At 43.8% G+C, this 12,932-nt stretch overlaps 1 protein-coding gene across 1 annotated transcript in view; it reads right to left on the minus strand.

Moving 5' to 3' along the window:
- rasgrf2b (Ras protein-specific guanine nucleotide-releasing factor 2b) overlaps positions 1-12,932 on the minus strand; it is a gene marked incomplete at both ends in the record, with an annotated part of 52,129 nt that overhangs the window by 17,537 nt on the left and 21,660 nt on the right. Inside the window, 12 exons of the mRNA XM_080853032.1 lie at positions 826-908; positions 2,292-2,428; positions 3,135-3,201; positions 5,414-5,574; positions 6,281-6,399; positions 6,781-6,890; positions 7,199-7,392; positions 7,894-7,973; positions 8,089-8,342; positions 8,737-8,826; positions 10,863-11,010; positions 12,591-12,697. Coding sequence (XP_080709158.1) covers positions 826-908; positions 2,292-2,428; positions 3,135-3,201; positions 5,414-5,574; positions 6,281-6,399; positions 6,781-6,890; positions 7,199-7,392; positions 7,894-7,973; positions 8,089-8,342; positions 8,737-8,826; positions 10,863-11,010; positions 12,591-12,697 — 1,550 coding nt within the window. The remainder of the gene's footprint in view (positions 1-825; positions 909-2,291; positions 2,429-3,134; positions 3,202-5,413; positions 5,575-6,280; positions 6,400-6,780; positions 6,891-7,198; positions 7,393-7,893; positions 7,974-8,088; positions 8,343-8,736; positions 8,827-10,862; positions 11,011-12,590; positions 12,698-12,932) is intronic.

Below are 12,932 nucleotides of genomic sequence, written 5' to 3' on the forward strand. Positions count from 1 at the left end.
TTTTATCAATGTACTCTAAAGTGGTTACTATTGAATGAAGCAACAATCAACATGTACACGAGAGAGAAAGAGAGAGAGAGAGCGAGAGAGAAAGAGAGAGATAGAAAGAGAGAGAGAAAGAGAGGGAGTGAGAAAGAGAGCAGATGGAGAGAAGACACTGATGACAAGATTGCAGCTAAAGAAATTTGTCACACAGCAGATATGGATTGAAAAATAATATGTAATGTCATATCTAACCAAGTGTAAATGTGGTTACCCATGCCTCATCAGGCAATGAATGACACCAGAGATAATGGTATCCAAATTGGTCTCTGTCATGCTTATGACACATTCAGAATGAGAAAAGGGAACCCAGCATCAGGGCTATTCCACTCAGTGCCTAAGAAGAGGCCTACAGGCATTTGTTCCAACTCTGATTGCAATTATTAGCTTACATCTGTAACCAATAAAAGCTAATTGAGCAAATATGAAGTGCAGGATGTTTGAAACCAAATACCGTAGAAGGTGTGGAAATGCTAAATAGCCATGAAAAACAGGACAATGAAATACAGTTGTCGGTACCTGCCCTGTCAGTATAACAGTATAACAGTGAACACCGATGACACTACATCATAATGATGAACAAGAGATGAAACATAATGGCTACCAATATCATTTCAGTCCATTGCCGTTTTATGGTAGGAGTTATTCAAAATGACTTTCCTAGGCCAATTTGTGTCCAGACATTCATTTCGCCTGCTCATTTGGCTTATCATTGTACATCATGCAAATAGGAAATAGGTGGTAAACAAGCAGCTAGTGCAGACTGGTGCCTGTAGGACTTACTTGATCATGTGCGGCACTGTGACTTTAGAGTTCTCCTCAAACACACTGGTCATCAGGCCATTGCAGCGTATGTTATCAATGCACTGCCCAGCATAACAAGAGGGGGAGGGGAGGGGAGGGGGGGGGAACAAGTGTTAAATGGTGTGTCATGATTAAGAAGACAACAACAATACAGAGACATGTTTTCAGAACCACAGTGCAGCACCACAGAGAGAGCTGATGACGTCTGGGCTGGAGCTAAGGGACTTTGCCCCAGGTGGCACTGTCAGACCCCGTCTCTGAGCCAGGGGCTCCTGGCCTGATAAATGAATCTCCTGAGCTAAACGTCTGTCCCAGGGGCCCCAAGGGACGTGTTTACTAGAACACCAGGTCCATGGGCAACACTGGGCTGCTTCTGAGTACTGCACATTGATATCATTATAGTGTGTTATTACTGTGTGGTGCTTTGGTGGTGTTTGTGCCATCTCTTCATCCATGTGTGTTTGTGTGTGTGTGTGTGTGTGTGTGTGTGTGTGTGTGTGTGTGTGTGTGTGTGAATGTGTGTGTGTGTGTGTTTGTGTGTGTGTGTGTGTGTGTGTGTGTGTGTGTGTGTGTGTATGAGTGTGTGTGTATGAATGCGTGTGTGTGTGTGTGTGTGTGTGTATGTGTGTAGGTGAGTGTCGGAGTGAGTCTTTGTGTGTGTCTGTGTGTGTGTGGAGGGGGTGTTTTTGTGTCACATTTCCAGGAATCATTCCTCCCAAGACAACATTAAATGATCTCCCTTGACTTAATGTGCTGAGGACCATAAAAGCATCAGGCAAAGTGTACAACTTGGCCTCTTAGAAAGTTCCCACCCTCTCTTAGCCCATTGCATTATTTAGCAGGACGAACATTTTGTCCTGTAGAATAGTGAGTTGTAGCATGAAAGTCTGCAGTAGCTGTTTAGCTCACAAATGCGACTCTACTGAGCTATGTGCTAAAACGAATCTTTTCTCATAAACATATTAATTATTATAAGTTATATAACAAGAAGTTGCTAGTGATATATGTAAGCTTTTACATTTTTATGCTAAGTGTTAGCCTGGTTAGAGTTGTAACCAGTGGTGTAGTCCAGGGTATACGCAGGTATACGGAGTATACCCACTTATTTTTCAGTCAGCATTGGGTACAACCACTTCTCAAAACAGGGCGTTTATCCTGTGCTGAATGGGCTACTTAAAAATAAAGAGTATATCCACTACTCCAGGGACCACTACACCACTGGTTGTAACTGATCTAACCAAGGTCTCCATTAACTTCTGAAACTGTGTTTGTGTAATACTGCGTATGCGTTACCAGACTGTCTAACAGCATGTCTGAGCAGGATGGACTAGCTAGTTCTGACCTTACTAAAGATCCTGGTGCACGTTCAGAGTGATTGTTATGAAATAGCACGGTTGCTGGCCCATATGCTGTGAGTGGGAGGGGGATTTGCATGGATGGCTGACCTGGCTGATATCACTGGTCCAGGCAGCCTTCTCCTGGCGGGAGGGAGACAGCAGGACCACGGTGAAGGCAGGGGCATCCGAGGGCTCCACCACTATCTTGAAGTCCAGATGGCCAAACACCTGGCCCGTGTTCTTGGCTGCGGAGACAGTGCGTGATTTCAGACGCTTATGATTGCATCTTATCCAAACAGACCATCAGTTACATAATTACTGGCACATGGATAAAAGAAGAAGTTCAACAGTGTTTTCAGGAGACAATGGATAAAAATGATCTCACTTCAATAGTTCATTTTTGCTGAACACCTGATGTCTTCATTTGATCCTTTTATTTGATTGAATTTGAAGTGTTTAGGTTAAAGGCTTTGGGGGCGACTCTAGGCACTACACTCAGAATGCAAACGCAGCAAAGTCATCTATGACCAGTGGCCCAGGGACACCCCAAAAGAAACCAATGCAACACTACCCTGGAACAAATCAATATGGCAGCCGTCAGCTTAGGGAGAAATCGATCACATAAATGCTGACAACATGGCACCTCTAATAGGGGAACACATACAAGGGGGAAGCACTTAATTTGTGTGCTGATGTGAGAGGAGAGTCTTCCTGCAGGTAAGGCTGTGAAGGCACAGCTAATTGAGCTATGATATCAAAGCATCAGAAGTACCCAGCTGACATTTAAAAACCAAGCACTTTGGTTCTGGAGTTCTGACCAGGATTTGACAGTTAATTAACCTCCATTATGACAGACAGGACTCCCGCGTGTCTAATGGTGTGTGTCTTTGGTTAGCCAATGATGAGTTGGGGGCGGGGAGCTGAGCAGAGAGCACGTGAACAAACACTCACACTCCTCGTCGCTGGCCTCCGTCTCCTCGATGAGGGTGCAGTCGATCAGTGACAGAACGCCTCCCTGCTGCAAGATATCACAACAGAGGTGAAGAAAACGTTTAAATGTGAGTCGTCCAAGATATACCATATACCATGCACCATACTACACCATATAGTCCTCTGTACTCTGATATACCATGCACCATACTACACCATATAGTCCAAGGTAGTCTGATATACCATGCACCATACTACACCATATAGTCCAAGGTAGTCTGATATACCATATACCATACACCATATACCATATAACATATAGTCCATGGTACTGAAATCCCATCCAGACATGGATATTCAGCGCATCATTTTCTTGTTATTAGCTAAATGCAGGGTGGTACACCGTAATATATTCCAAATTCATGTAAAGCTTTATGGTCTGTATTGCATCAGTTTAACAAAAGACCTGCAGTGCAGTGATAATGTCACATATAATACCCAGATCACTGACAGGTCAGTTCTAGCCTGATCAAGCAATGCAAATAGTTAGTGTATACTGAATGCCATGTAACATTTTGAAAATGAATTAATATTAAAACTATTATCGTATGTCAAATCTGTTGGTACATCTCAGGTCTTCCTGAAGAATAATAGTGTAGTCTAGTATAGTCCATCTGGACTATATTTCTGAACACATAATGAAAACACTGATGTCTCTGAAGGCATTAGGTTCTGACCTTTCCCTTGGAAAGTCACCAGCTGCCTGCATTATCATAGAATTGAGATTTCTGACACCACAAAGGAACAAGTTTCCTCAAGAAGATGTTTTTTTGGGTGGGTTAGCTTATTATTTTCCTTTTGAACATTTTGAAACAAGATAGTCAAGCATGTGGACTTTCCTGTTGACACAGTTTAACTACAAATTATTTTTAAATGTCAAGCCCAATGAATTCTCAATTAAACATTCAACAAGTGGATACAGCCAGGTGAACAAACAGATCGACAGCTTACTGCGAGGCCTTTCATGCAAAGCCCTCCATTGCAGTCTTTCACAACAATGAACAATGTGACTAAACAACATTTCAAGATGCTAATCTTTCCTGTGTAATGGATCATCCTTTAATCTTTCAAATATGTCAACATTTGCTGAGCACTTGCAGGACCCACGCCGAACCCACATATAATGGTACACTTCTCTTGTTAATAGGCTCAGTGGGAAATAATAATCAGAGCATTTGTACTGAATCCTCACAGCCAAACACAATCAGTCAGCATTCCCCATCCCATTGCAAATCTCACTCTGCACAGGCAATAGGATGGTAAATGGAGACATTTCTGCAGAGAAACCCATTGGCAGCTCTTCTTCTCCCCATAATGACTCATTCGCAGCAGGGGAGAAGTTTTACATTTCCCACAGCTCCCAGAATGCCATGGACACAGTGGGTAAAGAATGCCTGACGAGATCCAGACAGACACAACAATCTCATTGTGTGTCTCTCAGATACAGACACAAACTTTCTATCTCACATCAACTCTGGCTGAATGCTAGATGCTGTATGCCACCAAAGGGCAGGTCCAGCTCCTCAGAGTCCATTTTATCTTCGTCTTCTTGTATGAAGTCTTCGTCTTCTTGTCCTCTCACCCACTGACTGACTGTTTTTCTGTCCTCTCTGAAGGCTTCCATCTCTGCACCCTCTGTCTCTCAGTTTTGTTCTCCCCCTCTCCCCCTTTTTTTCGTCTCTTGATAAACACAAATTCTTTTTCCCCTACTCATTAAAATAATTTCCTTGAATGTCACACATTGCCTTTGAAACACCCTTGCAGAAAGAGCACAGCAGCCGCACCAGCAGGAGGAGAGGAATTCAAGTAGAATTAAACTCAAAAACAGATTTTTCAGTCGGGGGATAAAGGGAGGCATGCCGAAAAGGTTACATGGAGAGAGGGCGCGGGCCTCAGTCCAAACAGACAGTCCTGCAGGACGCGTAGAAAACAACAGACGAGGTAGAGCGCCTGTCTTACTCCATTAGTGTTTGCATTGACAGGCGAGCTGCTTCTGCTCACAGGGTTCATTTCTTCAGTTGATTTTGTAAATGCATAATTTAATCCCACTAATTAGACTGAAACTTAAAAAATTACACTCTCTCTGCTGCAACAGGCTTCACTGTTGGAATGAAGGTGAAGGCAAAGGTGAGTGTCTGTGTGAGTGGTGTGTGAGTGGTGTGTGTGTGTGTGTGAGTGTGTGTGTGTGTGTGTGTGTGTGTGTGTGTGTGTGTTTCCGTGTGTGTTTGCGTGTCACTCACTTTGAGCAGGTGTAGCTTGCCCCCTGAGCTGCGTGTGCAAATGAGGAAGTGCTTTGTGAACAGGAAGCACTGTCTCTCCCCTTCCTTCTTCAGAGACAGCGAGCCCAGTCGCACCTTACTGAGCTTCCCCCGCTCTACAGAGGGCAGCTGGATCAAAGAGCCTGAGAGGAGAGAGAGAGAAAGAGAGAGGAAGAGTGAGACAGAGAGAGGAAGATGGAGTGAGACAAAGAGAATATGACAGATGGGAATACAGGATGAGAACAGAAAGAGATTATGAGAGCATGACATATTGGGAGAAAGAGAGAGAAAGGGAGAGAGCACAGCACAAATCTTGAAATGATGGACAGATTTATTAGAAGACAAAGACACTATGTACAGTTTAGCTCCGACACACAGACAGCACAAGTTCATACAGTATGGACAAATACTCTTCAGAGAATCTTGTAAAACCGGTGACAGCCACATTAAGCTACTGGCAAAATGACAGAGACACACTGCCCAAGATACCTTTTCAGCGCTGTGTCTAATCCAAATGGAAAGTCAACAGGATAGATTGCTTTTGCAGGAGTCACTCTATTCTGATGGGAGTTTATGCCATTCCCACACAGACCTTGGCATAGCCTTTTCTTATATCTATGTTTTTGTTCTTACTCTGCAGTGTTCTCATGCATTATAGATACCCCAGAAGAATCAAACTTCAAATGGTAGAATCCAGCAGAGAGACATTTCAATCTGATGCCAAAACAATGCATAATTCAGGACCCCACTGTATTCACATCCAAGCTAATGTCGTTGCTTTTGTGTTTTTTTCCCAGAGTCCTGGATTGGTTTAGATGAGCTGGTTGCACATCAGGTGTCAGGACTCACCCTGTCTTACAAATGTCTGGCTGGTGTCAAGGAGGATGTCGCAGCCTTCTACGATCATGCGCTCGATGGCCAGGTTCTTGCGGATGTTTTCAGTGTCACTCACCTCATCATGCATAACCCTATGGAGAGGTACGGATGGTGACATCGCACGCTTAAGCAACAAGTGTGCCAATTTTATTTCATTTTTCAGTCATGCTTAATGGGCAGACTCACACACACACACACACACACACACACACACACAGCTTTAGTACAATAATTCCCTACGAATTATCCACCACATGCAAGCAATCTGCATAATAAGCACAAACATATGTGGAGCAGTTATGGTACAACAGACGGCAAATTATCTAAAAATAGCACCGATTAATCTCACTCTTCTAAACTTGTCACTGCCAACTATAGTAATTAAGACAACGCCGTGACTGCTCATGGTCAGCCTGGCCCTATCCAGCCTGTGACTGCAGCCTGACTGGGGCTGCTTTGGCAGCCACGCCTACCTGGAGAGATCCTCCAGCTTGGACTTGGCAAACTCCAGACTCTTGCGCTCCACATGCTCGTGAGGGGTGTGGGCCAGGAGTTCATGAAGAGTAATGATGTAGCGGGGGATCTGTTGGGGGGGCAAAGGTGAACCACAGCCAAAAGAGTTCATGGGTCTGTGTGAGCAATGAGCTGCATAATAGGAATACAATACCGCAGATATAGGAATATAATACAGTTGTAATGGTAATACATGTTTTGGTTGGAATAACTGGATGCGTGGTGTGCATTGTGAGGGAAATGAGGGGGCGGGTGTTGAGGGGAGATTTGAGCTCTCCTGAGAGCAGTGTTTGAGAAATTTCAGGGCCCATTTTATACCACAGAATGAGCAATCAGCCCTGCATTGCACAAAAGTGACTCTGGTAATTGGTGCCCTACCTGGAACATGGGATACGTCAGGAAAGTCTCCAGCATCCTCCCCTCGCAGGCTGCGTTGGACTCGTACTGCTTCAGGAGCTTGTCAAAGTCCCTGTTCTGCTTGCAGTTGGCCAACACCTGCAGACTGTACTGATGGTTCCTCACAAACTCCTGGTAGATGTTCAGCATGGGGAGCAGGATATCGAACAGATCCGCTGCAGGAGGGATGAGAGGGATATGGGGGATGTGGAGGTGGTGAAAGGAGAACAGCAGGCGCTTGTTATAGGTCAATAGGGCCACTTTTTAACGAGCACACTTTGAGGGTCTTGCAGAGTGGATTTTTTATTCTTTGAACAAACACAGCGTTTAAGGATGTCTTCGGTGTGGTGGTGGGATAAAGGCTTATCTTCACTCCCGGTGAATAACCACCTGCTCTACTGTTAGGCAGAATTATGGCCGGGGCTGTCGTCCCAGCACCTATTGTTCGGGGCTGCTGTGCAATCTAGTCATCTGTGTGACTGCAGTTGGGGAGATTAAGGGGGTGGGCAGCCGGACGTCAGTGCTATTGTTTGACTGAGACGGTCGTGCGTCAGTGGCAAGCACTTGTCCTTGGTGCCGCAGTGACCCTGAGACATGAGGAGTTTTGTCTGACGGAAGAGAGAGTGAGAACGTCACTCTGCATAAATTAGACTTTAGAGCCCAAGTCAGCCGCTTACCTAGAACCAGGGTGGGCCAGTTCGCTATCCTCGCCTTCAGGCCTTGGTGGAATATTTCGTGCAAGAACATGATCGTTTCACTGAAGACAAAAGAGTAAACAGATTTGAAAACACATACAGACAAGGACAACATTGTTATTTGATATCCTGTATGAAATCCAACGTGTGTGTGTGTGTGTGTGTGTGTAATGGCACCTGTTAAGGAAGATGCTGCTAACATCGTCATGGCTGATGGGCGGCTTCTTGGAGCTGGCGGCCATGCGCAGCGGCCGCAGGAAGCAGTTGACCAGGATGGAGAGCTGGTGCACGTACTCGGTCTCTGCCTCCACCATGTTGAAGACAATCTGGTTCCTCTTGCGCATGCTCTCAGCATGCGGGGAGCAGATGTAGTCCTGCACGATGATCTTCCACTTGCGCCGGCACAGCCAACCCCGCATGAAGCTCTGCACCTATAGACACACACACACACACACACACACACACACACACACACACACACACACACACACACACACACACACACACACACACACACACACACACACACACACACACACACACACACACACACACACACACACACACACACACAGACAATAGGCATACATAATTCAACATAATTAAACATATTCACAGACACACTACCAGGCTGCAATTGTCAAATATAACAGGTCAACATTAAACCATGTAACAAATATATCCAAGGCATATTCATGTTTACAGGGAGAAAACATTCAAGGGTGCGCAAATGTACAGCTCGCCATGAAGTTAGGAATGCAAACATTTATGTTGTGTGACATAAAATCTAAACGCTGTAGGTTACATGTCTACACAGCAACGTACCTTTTTGATTTTTTTAATGTCTGGGTCCTCCTCTTCTTGGGTAATTTGGTATGGACGCATTCTCTCCTTGGTTTTATTTAGTGCTATGATCTTCAGACAACAAACACAACAAAAAGGATACACTGTTATTGAGTTTTAGTGAAATACTTCTATACTACCACTCTTCCCCAAGGAGAATGGGCAAATATTCTCAGACAATTTGTCAGGTTGTCAGCATTTCTCACAGCAAATCAACTGAGTTACCTATTCCTCTCTGTTGAAATAGCGGTGTTTATTAAATGCTGTGATATTTTTTCAAAAGGTTTCAGCTCCATATTAAATAATAAATCTCTCCTTCCCTCCCTACTATCCCTACTATCCATCGGCAATTGTGTAACATTACAGTACAGCTGACACACTTGCACCACTGTGCTGGCTGTGGTGCATTGTATTTCAACTCACCTTACTCACATAATAGCCCATATTCTAAATCACATACTTTTGATGAAGTCATTCAATACACTATAGCTGCTAAAATAGAGTCAGTCCTTTAAAATGGTGCATTTTCTTTGAAACATTCATGTCTTCTAAGTATACACTGGTAGTACTGTAGTGTAACTATCACCAGGATCAGGGCAGGGGGAGTGGGGGGTTGGTGTGACTGCTTCCAGGTTAGATAAGCCTCTCTCTTCCTCCCCAGAGACAATCTCCTCTGTTCATTCCACAACTACCATCAGACATCCTCTATCAGGAATTAACGGCGTAAGCAAATTGTGGCTTACGTGTTCTGCAGGAGAGAGGGCGTAAGGTGTAGTGTGCCGTGGCTGTGACTCAAAGGGCTTTTTTTGTGTTAGCAAACACAACTCCACTTTGCGACTATCTGGATGAGATAAGCTGATAATTGTGTGCTGCAGACATAATGTTAACTAAATCATACATGTACATTTTTTCCCCAAAAATCGTACTAAGATTTACTAGGACATCATATCATCAGACGTGTGCCATATACAGCTGATATTTCTAATCTGACACTTCTTTACAGATTTAATTAAATGGTCACATACAGTATGTAGTCTACTGTAATTGCAGAGCAGACCATTATTGGTTCAACAATATAGGGTCATTAATGTGAACTACTATGTAATTGAGTGCAACCATTCATTATTGTTTGAAAGACATGTTGTGTACAGTGAAGGCTTTACACCAACCTCATTTTCAGATTGGCACCACTTTTATTTTGTTAAATTAAAGAAAATGATCTGCCTGTTTAAGCTTGGATGTTTCATTTGCAATAAATCAATGTATGGATTTATCATGTCCTTGTAAATGAACACCTTTTCAACTGACAGATTCTCTTATGTGGCACCTGATGTAATTTGATTTAAGAGAAGGCGACAGAAAGGAGGAAGCGGTAGCTTCATAATCAATGGCTTTCTTACCAGGAGCCGCTCGACACCAGGCACATTCTCCCATTTAGTCATGTATTGATTTCATTCAAAGCTGGGGATACACAGCTTGCTGATCAAGCAGTGCCAATAATGGAAGTCAATGTCTCCTCTCGCAAGGCACTGGGACTAATCAGCAGTTAATCAATAAAAAAAAAAAAAATAACAATAACAATAGTGTGGACTCTGACTGCCAGGAGAATGTAGATAAAATAAACAAAACCAAATCAAAGCTTGACTGTGGGTATTGGCCATAAAATACAGAGGCAGCATTCCTATCAAACAATCCCATGTTTACAATAAGCTAAGAAGAAAAGACACTGGCTCTACAAGGAGTGCAATACAACATTTGCACAGATTAGCATTTAGAAATTAAAGGATGAAGCACATTGTGCTACTCACTAGTATCAGTGCTGTACATACTATATCTCTTAATGATTTTACACCAAAGGTAACTCCAATAAACTACAGCATAATCTTCAGCAATGCCCCATCAACTTTGGATTTATGTGTTTATACTGTGCCCTATGTGTCCTGTCACTATGGTTGGCTCTTTGGCACCATAGTCAGGGTTGCAGATGTTGCAGGTCTGTTACCCTGTGGCCCCGGGTTCGAGGCCAGGTGGAGCAACTGCCCTCTCCTTTCACTGCACAATGCAATTTTGAGGTATGGAGTTAAACGGCAAAGATCAAGTAGGCCTACCTCAGCCTTTAACCTCTCAATCTCTGTGTCCTGGTCCTCCAGCTGTGTCCTCAGCTGATTGGCCGCCACCTTCTCCGTCTCCACGATCTGTACCAAGTGGATGTACTTCTGCATGAGCACCTCACGCTCGATGATGATGTCAGAGTAGCTGAAAGGGAGATGTGAGGGAAAACATATTGGGCATTTTCAAAATAATGTCTCCTTGTGCATTCTTCGATCCAAATGTTCTGTATGACAGCTTCAAATAGTTGAAGAATCAACATTAAATAACAAAGTTTTCTATGCAATAGTTCAATTTATCTCATATCTCTATCTCTTCTCACTACTGACAGATGCCATAAAGATGCCATCTCTACTCAAAAAATCTTTCAACAGAGGGGATTAAGTAAAGCCTGTAAGGCTTAATCAATTGAGATAAGTGCCCTTAAAGCTTCTGAAAAAAATATGATGTTAGTATGGGATAGAGGTAAAATGTTGGAAAAGAAGCAGCAATGATATTTCTGTGTAGGTTTTCCTGGGCTACAAAAGAGGCACTGTATATATCTTGGAAGACAGAACCTACCTGAAAAAGCAGTGTGTATTTATACACATGTGGAAATGCTTTCGGACCACAGAAATGTAGTAAAAAAGGACTGGAATTTACAATGGCGGGAGTAGTGGGTTTCTGCTCAGATTATGATTGTAGCGGCCTACAATCACAGTGCAGTTGTTCTGAGAACACAAAGTCCCCCACAGCTTCTCATGAGCACATCTGGGCAGGAGAGGCTCACAAATCCATACACATTTTGGGACTACACAAAGATAAGCAGCACAGATGTGCACTCCAGCTCACAAGTTTCATGTTAAGTAGACCTGATTACTGCCAATAAATGGAAAAAAATATTAACTGCAAGCTTTATTTCTGCTATTCTTACAACTCATCACACAGTTCTCTGTGATAAATCCCTTTGTGTAGCCTTCTTCTGCTAGGACGGAGTGTCTGTTAGAAGGAATTATGATCACATCCAAAACAAATGATACTTCACTAAACAACATATTAAGAATAAACAACACTGTCAGCAGGAAATGTGTGTGGTGAAAGCCTTCAGTATCAGCTAGCGGATGATAGAAAGCTGAGTGCTTTTTCTCAGTCTCAGTCTCAGTCTCCGTGGCGTAAGAAGGTAATGCTGCTGTCACCTCTAATGTAGGTTTATCAGGCAGCTTGCTTGTTTGAAATGACATGAATATAAGTGCAAAGAGCTCGGGTGTGTGTGCGCGCATGGCTTCACCCGGGTCCTCCATATTGATTTGCCCTGCAACGCTTCCCTCCATAGAACTGAATCTACGACAAAGGAGACACTAAATCATCTATTAAGCAGGACAGTATGTAAAGAAAACGGTGACAGCTCATTTGTATATGGCTGCATCTGAAAAGGTCTGTTGTGTGAGTTGGGTAAAAGGGAGTGATGAGGTCTGTCAGCTGACGCCTAAGGGTTTATGAGGCTCACACACACACACACACACACACACACACACACACACACACACACACACACACACACACACACACACACACACAGACACACACAAGAAGAAGTTAAGAAGAAGAATAGTGGAGTGGGGAGAGAGAGAACACACAAAGAGACAATAACCATAAATGCTTTGGGAAAACATACACGCACACGCATGCGCACACGCACACGCACACGCACACGCACACGCACACGCACACGCACACGTTCACAGTACCTGGCCTGCTGGATGGCCTCCACCCACTCGTCACACTCCGCCTCCTCGTCAGTGCGTAGCTCCAGGGGCTTCTGGCCATCGTGACCGAAGACGATGAGGAAATAGTGCTGCAGGAGAACAGAACGCACACAGTTAAGCACACCTGAACTTTCTCTGTGTGCAAAGGCACCTGTGTGTGTGTGTGTGTGTGTGTGTGTGTTTTTGTGTGTGCGTGTTTGAAGCCTCTGATTCTACCTCTACTTATTTGGAAGGCATGAACAACTGTCAGAGTTTACATTTACCCAGTTGACAGGTGTGTGTGTGCCTTTGTATCTCTAACAGTGCACTGGAAGAGCACAACAC

This window comes from Sprattus sprattus (assembly GCF_963457725.1).
Source record: "Sprattus sprattus genome assembly, chromosome: 15".
Classification (NCBI taxonomy): Eukaryota; Metazoa; Chordata; class Actinopteri; order Clupeiformes; family Clupeidae; genus Sprattus; species Sprattus sprattus.